Here is a 10,433-nt window from a genome sequence, read left to right as displayed (position 1 = left end):
ACTTGTGTGAGTGTAAAAAGAACAGCCACAGATAGAAGGTACTGTTGAGTGGCTAAAGGGGAAATGAAAGGGGCATAAATGAACTCCTTATCCAGTGAGCTAAGAAATAAACTAAGGTGTAGAAGCTGTCATAACCAAAGGGCAAGCGTGCTGTTAATCACTGTAATAAATCTACTGAGGACAAGGACAAACTATAAGCCTTGGGATACTACAGCATCTATCCATAGTTGTACCTGGGACCATCAATATGACTCAGAACAAGATGCAGGTCCAACCTATCTCCATCCTTTTGTCAGCCAAAGCACCTTCCATTGGAGCCCCATGGATTGGGGCTGGGGTGATTGTCACTGTCCTTCCTCTCCTCCACAAGGATCTTTCCAGACTTGCTCATGGTCCTGTAGCAGCCTGCCTGCAGGAGCCTCTCTGTCCACCACCCGCATTCCCTGGGGACTCTGCCTCTTGGTGTGGACCCCAGCCCTCCTCCGTCTTCCCTCCTAACCCATCAACCTGCAGAAGCTCTGTCTACCAGGGACCCCGCAGCCACCACAGTTGCCTAGGATCCAGAAAGGGCAACAGCAGCCAGAGAACAGAAAACCCACCCAGCAAAGACGATGCCTGATGTGGACACCAAGAAAAACCTCATACATCACAGCTTGGATGCCTAGGTCTTGTACAGGAGCACAGCTGTGAACAGTCGAGACATTACCTCCACCAGAAGCCAGTAACCCTTTGCAGTAGTCCTGAAAAATGCAGTATAGCTAAAGTTGGAGGCAAGGCCCTTAGGACAGCAATTGTGGATATGGTCGAGGACAGTAAAGAGGGTATAAATAAATGCCTCAGTGAAGTCTGCAAATACAAACAGCTGAGTGAGATACTGAAAAATATTCAAGTCAAGAAAGTAGAATTTAACAAAGAAATGGAATCACTACAAAGAAAACCCAAACAGAAATAAAGTTGGAAATGAAAAATTTAGGGTGTCAAGCAAAAGCCTCACAGGCCTCACCAACAGAGTACAAGACATGGCAAAGGAAGTCCCGGGTGCTGAAGACAAGGCAGAGGGGGTGGGTCGCTCAGTCGAAGAACGTTAAATCTACAACAGTTTAGACTTAGGGAATAAGAGGTGGCCTTTACCAGCACTGTTTTGTCTCTGCAGTAAGTGGACCATGCTGGGACTGAATCAGTGCATCTGGGTCAGTGCTTTGGGAGCTGTGAATACAGTACTTGTTTCATAAAAGCTGGTAGTAATATCCTGATTCACTTGCCATATTCCAAAGAGCTTTTTTTGTACAGAGAAGAAAATTGGTTTGAAATGTGTCATTTCTGACCTATTGGTAATACATACCAGGAACACTATGTTGAAAAGAATTCTTAAGGCCAGATCTCTGTCCACCAAGAAGAGAGTTGAAATCCTGGAGATGAGTCTGAGTGGTAGAGTCCTTGCCTAACATGTACAGAGCCTGGATTCCCACCAGCAACATAGCGGGGGGACGTATGCATAGGAAGATACAGTGAGGTCTACGATGACATAGGAAGGGAACCGGGACAGTCCACACGCTATGCAGCTGTCGTCTTCCAGGAAGCCAAGAGAAAGCTCACTGTTCAGTGCTGGGCTAGCAATAGATTTTTTTTTGATTTATTGTTTATGCATAATCCATTTCAGCTAAATTTCAAGTAATTTAAGATCATTGCCTGTAACCTATTGGTCTCTTCTTACAACTATACTGTCTTGTCTTAAAAGGAAGCAGAGAGCAGTGAGGATGAGGACATTGTTGGACCAATGCCTGCTAAAGGACCAGTTAACTATAGCGTGACAACAGAGTTTGAAAAAAGGGCCCAGAGAATGAAGGAAAAATTGACCAAAGGAGATGATGTAAGTTTTCAAAGCTTTTCTTTACTGGTTTATTTGATGTGTCTGAGCATTTTCCCTGTGTGTATGTATGCATATGCACCAAGTGCATGCCTGGTGTCAGAGGAGGCTAGAAGAGGGAGTCAGATCCCCTGGACCTGAGTTACAGATGGTGGTGAGCCACCACGTGGGTGCTGGGAACTGAACCTGCGTCCTCTGCAAAAGCAACAAGTGCTCTTAACCCCTGAGACAACACTCTTCTCTTAGGAAGTAGCATAGAATGTGTACATTTATATATAGGGGTGTGTGTGTGTTTGTGTGTGTGTAGTTTTGTCTCGTTTTAAGACAGTGTTTCATTTTGTAGCCCTGACTAGCCTAGAACTCACTATGTAGCCAACACTGGCCTTGAACACACAGACATCTGCTTGCCTCTGTCTCCCCAGAGCTGGAACTAAAGGCGTGTGCCACCACGCACAGCTGCTGCTTTGTTTTCAGCTTATTTCTCATACAGGATTCCTCGAAACCAGTCACAAGAGAGTCGTGGATGACTGAGCTTCCTCCAGAAATGAAAGACTTTGGTCTGGGGCCAAGAACCTTTAAGAGAAGAGCTGATGACAGATCCGGAGACCGATCGGTCTGGACAGACACCCCAGCTGACCGGGAAAGGAAAGCTAAGGTAACAGCGGGTTTTTTCTTTTTCTTTTTCTTGTATTTTGTTCAGGTATACTGTCTAGTTTGGCTTGAACTTGCTAAGATGGAAGGTGAGATTATTGAAGGGTACCGATGATGGAGGGTTTTGAGGACAACAGGACAGTTGTACAGAACCCAAGGACTGGGGTGACTCTGAGTCGGTTGTCCGACACTAGTGAGCATTGAAAACAACGTACTGGTAGCATTATGCGAGAGGGAACAAGCTTTATTCAAGAGGATTACAGAGATGTGAGAAATTGAGGAAAAGTATGAAATTAAAGAAAATTGGAACTCTTGGGCATGGTAGGGGTTTACAAGAACTTCTCTCAGGTTTTAAAGGTCTGTGGCAAAGATTGGACAGGGACTGAGTAATTGTTGTGAGATTGGTTAGTTCTCTGGGCTATCATGAAGGTAATGGATAGCCCACATGTTTTATGCATGTTCCCTGGTCCAGCCACAGAACTGTGCTGTTTATGTGCTGCTAGGGATAGTCAACTCCCCCCACTGCCTCCACCCTCCATCCCCACCCCCCACATCCCTCTCCGACTTAAGCCATTGACCTTGACTGTCACTGGCTGCTGTTTCTCACTTTGTCTTTGCAAGTGTTTTAGGAGCTGTTAATTATACCCAAGTTGTCCTCCGACTTCCATGTGCACACCATGGCATGTGTTCCCCCACTCCCCCACAAAATTAAAATGGAAGAGATTGTTTGTTTTGTTTTGTTTTTTGAGACAGGGTTTCTCTGTGTAGCCCTAGCTGTCCTGGAACTCACTCTGTAGACCAGGCTGGCCTTTAACTCTGAGATTCACCTGCCTCTGCAACCCGAGTGCCAGGATGAAAACAATCCAGTATGCACAGGAGAAGGAAAGAGACAGCACATGCTGTCAGACCTCAGCAATCCAGAGGCCAGGGTTCTGAAGTGCTGTTTTGTTTTTGTTGAGACAGAGTTTTGCTCTAGCTCAGGCTAGCCTCGACTCAGCAATCTTCTTGCCTTAGTTGCCCAGTCCTGGGATTACAGCCATGAGCTCCCCACTTCTCTCCACTGATAATTTTTAAAAGTTTTTGTTTTATTGTTTTTTTTTTAATGTGTATGAGTATTTTGCCTAATTGTATGTCTGTGTACCACATGCATGCCTGATGCCCACAGAGGCCAGAAGAGGGCATTGGATCCCCTGGAACTAGATTTACAGACATGTGTGAGCCTCCATGAGGATGCTGGAAATTATATGAGGTTTTCAGAAGCAAAAGCAATTTTGAAATAATGCCTTCAGAATAATGGTGTCTAGTCATGTTTGTGTAGCTTCCTCCTTCTGGTATGTTCTTTAGAGATAACTGTAACCCTTCACTGCAGGGCAGTCTTGAGTGTGTGTGTGCGCGTGTGCCTGCGTGTGTGTGCGTGTGCCTGCGTGTGCGTGTGTGTGCGTGCGTGTGCTTGCGTGTGCGTGCGTGTGTGTATGTAATGGAATGTTTGTTTTATTTTGTTTCTGTTGGGGTACACCTCTCTTTGACGTCATGTCACACCCCTTTGCTGTTCTTGCTTCTGTTCGTTCCAGTTCTGGCAGGTTTCCCGGGTTTTTCTGCACTGACACTCATAGCATCATTGAGTGCTGGCGGTGTCCTTTTCTTTCTTTTCCCTTCTTTCTCCCTTTTTCGGTCAATATGTACACACTTTAGTTTTTCCTTTTACTGTTTTTGGAAACAAACAGTGGAAGATTTCTCATGTGTTATTTTCCTGCATTTTGTGGTTTTTAGTCAAAACTCATCCTGAGTTTCTTTCAGTTGGGTGGCTGGGAGGGTTTGCTTTTCATCCCTTTGTCCTCTTTCTCAGGAAAGTCACAGGCGCCTGCACTAACTGATCTTTCTCAACTATGCAGCTGTTTCTGACTGGGAGGAATTCAACCAGGCTGGCTTTAGTTCAGTTTCTTGTCATTTAATCTAAGTAAAATTAATAGTATTTCTTTGTAATTCTATTTTAAGTGATGTTATTATGTTTATTCTTCAGGAAATACAAGAAGCAAGGAAGTCATTCAGTAAGAAAGATGAAGAAAATATTTTGTCAGGAAGGGATAAGAGACTGGCTGAGCAAGTATCCTCATACAACGTGAGTAAGAAAATAAAGTGCATGAAGAATTGGATACTCTTCCTCCCTTTTACACTTGGTTCTCTGCTGAGACTTCTTCACTCCACCGCCCAGGCTGCCTTCTGAGCCTCTTTCACTCCGGAGTTCACTGGTCTTATATTTTTCTATCTTTTAGGTTTTTTGTTCTGTTTGGTTGTTTCTGTTTTTTCAAGACAGGGTTTCTCTGTGTAGCCCAGGCTGTCCTGGAACTTGCTCTGTAGACCAGGCTGGCCTCATACAGTGATCCACTTGCCCCTGCCTCCCGACTCTGGGATTAAAGGCGCATCCGCCACCTGGCGTAGTTCTGCTGTTTATTTTTCTTGTTTCTCTTTCTCTCCCTCACGTATTTGATTTCTACTTTATTCTGATTCTAACCAAAAAGAATGAGGATGACATAACAAACAAGACCTCAGCACTGAATATTGTGATGTGCTGTATAGAGTCTTATCTTTGATATTCAGGAAGGAAACAACTGTGTTCCCAACAGCTAAATTTGCAAATACTATGCAAGTCCAAAAAAAGGAAGGACTGTTTCAGCTGCCACATTAGCTCCGAAGTCCTGTCATCGCCCTCAGCATCCCAGTGAAGTCCATGATCTGCTTAGCTAACTGAGGTGACCCACACTTCACCACGGACGTCACAGGAAGTTGTCTGTAACACTAGACTTCTGATGCAGGGCCCCAGCTTCACCTGCTCTCAGGTCAGCATCCTCATCCAGGAGGGCGGTTGTGTGAGCAACCCCAGTCATGCCAAATCATATTGTGCTGCCAAAGCTGGGTCCATGACCAGCTCAGGTGGGGTGAGAGTAAGTGTCGTAACAAACTCCCAGTCAGGATCTCCAGTGAGCTTTCTGGCAAGCCAGAGAAAGACTTCTCAAAGTTGTAATTATTTTCGACAGAAATGTCATAGTACTGAAAATAGAGATTTTTGTCGTCACTTTCCTTTCTTAATATCCACTTTGTCTGTGCACAGTACAATGGGGATGTTTTCACACACACACACACACACCAGATGACTGTGCCAGTTAGGTACATTCTTGTAAGTAACTTCTGATGTGAGCACGCTGACTTTGGATGTAGTAGCCGTCACATAGGCCCCCACAGCCTGGACGACTGTGTCCTACACCTTGAATGCGATGGGTCCTTTGTTGGTATAGAGCACAAACGGGTGCAGCGCCACACCTCAGGTGTCTACATCCTTCATCTCGAGCTCGCTCATCGAGTGGGTCTTCAAAAACGTCCTCTCTCCAGCGCCACTGTCACCCACCAGGATCAGTTTGAACCAGACCAGCAGCTCTCTCCGGTGGCCATCGTGGGGTCCGTTTCTCTCTCTTTCCACACCCTCCTTTCACTTTAGACACTGCAGACCACTGTTGGTGAACAATTGTATATACCCCTCTGTATATTGATAAGTTGTTTTGAACTTGTAGTTCTTATCCACTAAGTTTTATATCAAGAGTTTAATTTCTGCTGGGTGTGGTGGCTCACACCTTCAATCTCAGTGCTTGGGAGGCAAGCAGGTCTCTGTGAGTTTAAGATTAGCTTGATATACAGAGAGAGTTCTAGGGCAGCCAGGGATACATTGAGAAACCCTATCTCAATAAAATAAAATAAAATAAATAAATAAAAATTTAAAAAGAGAGAAAAAGAAAAAAAGTTTAATTTCTGCTGGGTGTGGTAGGACACACCTTTAATCCCAGTACTTGGGAAGTAGAGGCAAGTGAATCTCTGTGAGTTTGAAGCCAGCCTGATCTACAGAGAGAGTTCCGAACCAGTCAAGGATACTTGAGACCTTGTCTCAAAAAATAGACATGAAGTTTAATTACTAAGGGTCACCTTGAGCAGAAAGCAAGAGTCCTGTTTACTCGTAGAGATCCTTAGTATGTAACTTTTAAAATTATAAACAAATTTGGAGTGTTTGGTGGAAAGATATATAGAAGAAAAAGGGTTTTCTTTTTTAAGATGTATTTATTATGCATAGTGTTCTGTCTGCATGAGTGCCTACATGCCAGAAGAGAGCACCAGATCTCATTGCAGGTGATGTGTGTTGGACAGAGGCCGATTATTGGTTCCCAACTGCTCACCCCCAAAATAATCACACAGAAACTGTATTAATAAAATTGCCCATTCTTTCACACCCCAGTTCTTGGTTTATATTCCTGTTGGGGCTTAAGTAACCATGACTGTGTTTCCTTCCTTTCTTGCTCTTTCGCTGCGTGTAGCTAGTAGACGTCTCTGTTCCTTCTGAATTGTATCTACCACAGCTGTACGTTTTCTGCAGAGATGCTATCTTGGATCCAGAAACCCCCATCAGTGTTTGCGAGCATGTCTCGTTCACATTGGCCCAGCCTGCTTCCTGGCTGTAGACTGTCTATAACCTACATGGCTAAGGCTTTCTTCCATTCTCCTGCTTCCCTAGGAGTCAAAGCGATCAGAATCCCTCATGGACATCCATCATAAGAAGTTAAAGAATAAGGCTGCGGAGGATAAAAACAAACACCAAGAGAGGATACCATTTGACCGGGATAAAGACCTCAAGGTTAATCGGTTTGATGAGGCTCAGAGAAAAGCCCTGATAAAGAAATCCAGAGAACTAAATACCCGGTTTTCACATGGCAAAGGCAACATGTTTTTATAATAAGTGTACTTCAGTGAGGTACACTCGCGCTGACCAATCTGACCCCCTCGGAATATCCTTTCTCTACAGTAATTATGTGCACAAACGCTTCCTTTTGTAATAAAGGGTCTGCGATTTTATAAACTGTGACTTTTGAAAATTTCAGGGTAAAATGTGGTTAACTGGAAAAAATAGCTTTGTCTTCACAGTGACCTAACGGGACATTGCTATTGGAAAAGCTGAGGGTTCCAATGAAGAGAAATGGAACTTCTCAGAGTGTGGTGTGCAACTTGAAGGGTCGTGTGCTCCACTGGAAAGAAAGAAAGGGATTCTGGTATTATCTCTGTGTGCGTTTGTTCACTTGCTTGTTTGTTTTTTGAGACAGGGTCACACTGTGTAGTCTTGGCTGGCCTGGAACTCGCTGTGTATGCCAACATACTGGCCTCAAACTCACGGATATTCACCCACCTCTGCCTCCCAAGCACTGGGATTAAAGGCAAGTGCCACCAGGCCCCGTTCGTTGAACAAATTCACAATTAGCAAAGAGTCATTGCTTCAGAAGGCCTCGCTAAGTTTTTCCATCTGGTGCACATTTACCTATGGGCCCATCTGATGAGCGCCGTGGTTCCTGCTTGTGTAAGGAGCTGTGTAAGAACTGAGGACTTGTGAACTAAGCCCCCCCATGATTTGTAGCAGTATAAAATGGACTCAATATTGAGATGTGATTTTAGAAAACAATATGAACTTTAAAATGTTTCCAGCTCACTTAATTGTTACCTCAGAGGGATTGCCTATGTCATATCTGCCTTTCCACCATTATTTTATTTGTTAGGGATGATCTTTAAAAACATACAATTTGTCCTGTTCTGTGTGTCCTTTAAAGTACTATGGGGACAGATCACCAATGTTTCTTATATAGACTAGACTATTTTGGGTGCTTGTGGCTTCTCATCATAAAATTATTTTGAGTCCATTCCCACAACACTCCAGTCCCCAGTGTTTTATGGTGTTTTACATGTTCTTAGTTCTGACTGGGACTGTACACTGAATCTCTACCACAGCCTGGACCGTATACACTGAATCTCTACCACAGCCTGGGCTTTTTTCTCAAATATATTTAACCTGCACCAATGTGTCAGGTCTTTGCAAATCCATGAATTTTAAGTTGCTTGCTTTATCCTCCAAACTTCACCTAGTAAATGCATGGGGTTTTGTTCTTCCTGCCTTGGCGTGTTTGATGCCTGTGAGTTTTTATTTACCGTCTGATAAGTTGTTTTTATTGGTTTTTAAGGTAAAGAAGGCTGTTTGGAATATCTCATGTTAAGCAAATATTCTTGCGATTTTTTTAAACACAAGTAAATATATTTTTAGGGAGGCAATCTAAAGGACATTATACTCACCCATTGTCATCCACATAAGGTCTAGGACGCCTGTCTTCATGGTCTCACCAAGGCTGGCTGCATCCTGGAACTTCTTATGGATGATTGGATTCATATCTGTACAGAAAGAACACTTTGTAGCTGGTTTACTGTAAATCCTGGATAGCTTTTTTTAATTAACCAAATAATGACTGAAAATGGGACATCTGTAGTACCCAGAACCACACTAGTGGGAGTAATGTATGTTTTAGTGCTTTAATCAATGCTTCTTAAACTGTTACAGAAACTCCTACATGGGGAGAGAAAACCTTAGTTTGAATTCTATGCACTTCCTGCAGGTTTTCTAGTCCAATGAAACATATAGTTTTAATGGAAAAGCATTCTGATTCCCGATTCATGTGAACTTTATAGAAACTGGGCAAACTGTTGAGATTACAGTATAAAGTATTTCCTCATCGGGTCACATTTTCTGTGCTTGTGTAAGCAGCCTAGCCAAGGACTACTGCTTTTAAGAACCTGAGTTATTCTGAGCGAGCTGGAGAGACTTGTTGTCTGCAGAGAGTTAGACCTCTCTTTGACTAAAGGCAGTGGTAATTTCTACACATAAAACTTTTACACGGGAGTGTTAGTTTTGACTGGGTGTGGTGGTGCATGCCCAGCACTCAGGGGGCAAAGGCGGGCAGAGCTCTGTGAGCTCCAGCCAGCATGGCCTACAGAGCAAGTTCCAGGATAGCCAGGACTATGTAGAGACCTTGTCTTAAAAATCCAAGAAAAAGGAGTATTTAGTCTGTCCGTTTAATTTTGTGATTGTTTTTCTCCCCAATGAGAGGGAAAAATGGTTTTTAGCTATGAGAAAGCCTAACATATTTTGTGAAATTTGGTACTTTTTGAAGTTAAAATACTAGAAATAAATCTTTTTAAAAGGAGATGCTGGTCTGGAGAGATGGCTCCAAAGTTAAGAGCATGCAGTGCTCATCCAGATGACCTGAGTTCAGTTCCCAGCACCCACACCCAGTGGTCCTCAGCCCCTGTAACTCCAGCTCTGGGGGGTCTGACTCCCCTCATGGGCCTCTGCAGTCACCTGTACTCAGGTACGCAACTCCACACACAGACACATACTTGTAAAGATAAATCTTAAAAAAGTAAAAAATAATCCTATCTGACATTCACTGGCCTTGCTTTCTCAATGGAAGGGGATAGGAATCTTTATAATGTGCTTGTGTTTCCTGTGGCCCCAGCATGAGGGACAGGCCACCAACTGTACTGCCTCACGGATGAGCCAGGGCTCTTTTCTGTCGCCCAGGTGATAGTTGCAGCAATGTGTGAGCCATTTCCAGGGTGGTTTAGCCACATGGAGACACAAATCCCAATTTACTACTGTGTGATCGTTACAGAAAGGTGTTCCACCTGTCTTCCCCTCTCCTCCAAACTGCAGAAGGCCTGTTTGGACCCGTTCTCCTGGCCGTTGGCATTCTCTGATAATGGACTTTTCTAATAAATACCCTACATGTTTTGGCCAAGTCTCATAGGGCCGAGGTGCCTTTTGTAATGCAAAGATGAAGCAAAGCACAGCACGAGGTGCAAGGGGAGGACACTGATGCTCACCCCTGACGTGGCCGTCCAGCTCTCCAGCCTCTCAGCTGGGGCAGATGACAAGCCTCAAACAGTGGCCATGTTGCTGGTGAGCAGATGGTGGCACTGTTGGTTTGGGTAGTGGGGGAAGGAGAGAGAGAGAGAGAGAGAGAGAGAGAGAGAGAGAGAGAGAGAGAGAGAGAGAGAGAGA

At 44.1% G+C, this 10,433-nt stretch overlaps 1 protein-coding gene and 1 pseudogene across 1 annotated transcript in view; one reads left to right on the top strand and one right to left on the bottom strand.

Annotated features, from left to right (window-relative positions):
* Positions 1–10,424, top strand: part of Gpalpp1 (GPALPP motifs containing 1) — a 20,447-nt gene extending 10,023 nt beyond the window's left edge. The window contains exons 5-8 of the mRNA XM_005355629.3: positions 1,739–1,870; positions 2,358–2,522; positions 4,539–4,637; positions 7,074–10,424. Coding sequence (XP_005355686.1) covers positions 1,739–1,870; positions 2,358–2,522; positions 4,539–4,637; positions 7,074–7,292 — 615 coding nt within the window. The 3' untranslated portion in view covers positions 7,293–10,424. The remainder of the gene's footprint in view (positions 1–1,738; positions 1,871–2,357; positions 2,523–4,538; positions 4,638–7,073) is intronic.
* On the bottom strand, positions 5,142–6,981 carry LOC106143966 (annotated as a pseudogene).
* Positions 10,425–10,433: the final 9 nt, after the last annotated feature.

This window comes from Microtus ochrogaster, chromosome 17 (assembly GCF_000317375.1).
Source record: "Microtus ochrogaster isolate Prairie Vole_2 chromosome 17, MicOch1.0, whole genome shotgun sequence".
Classification (NCBI taxonomy): domain Eukaryota; kingdom Metazoa; phylum Chordata; class Mammalia; order Rodentia; family Cricetidae; genus Microtus; species Microtus ochrogaster.
This window is presented reverse-complemented; position numbering and strand designations above follow the sequence as displayed.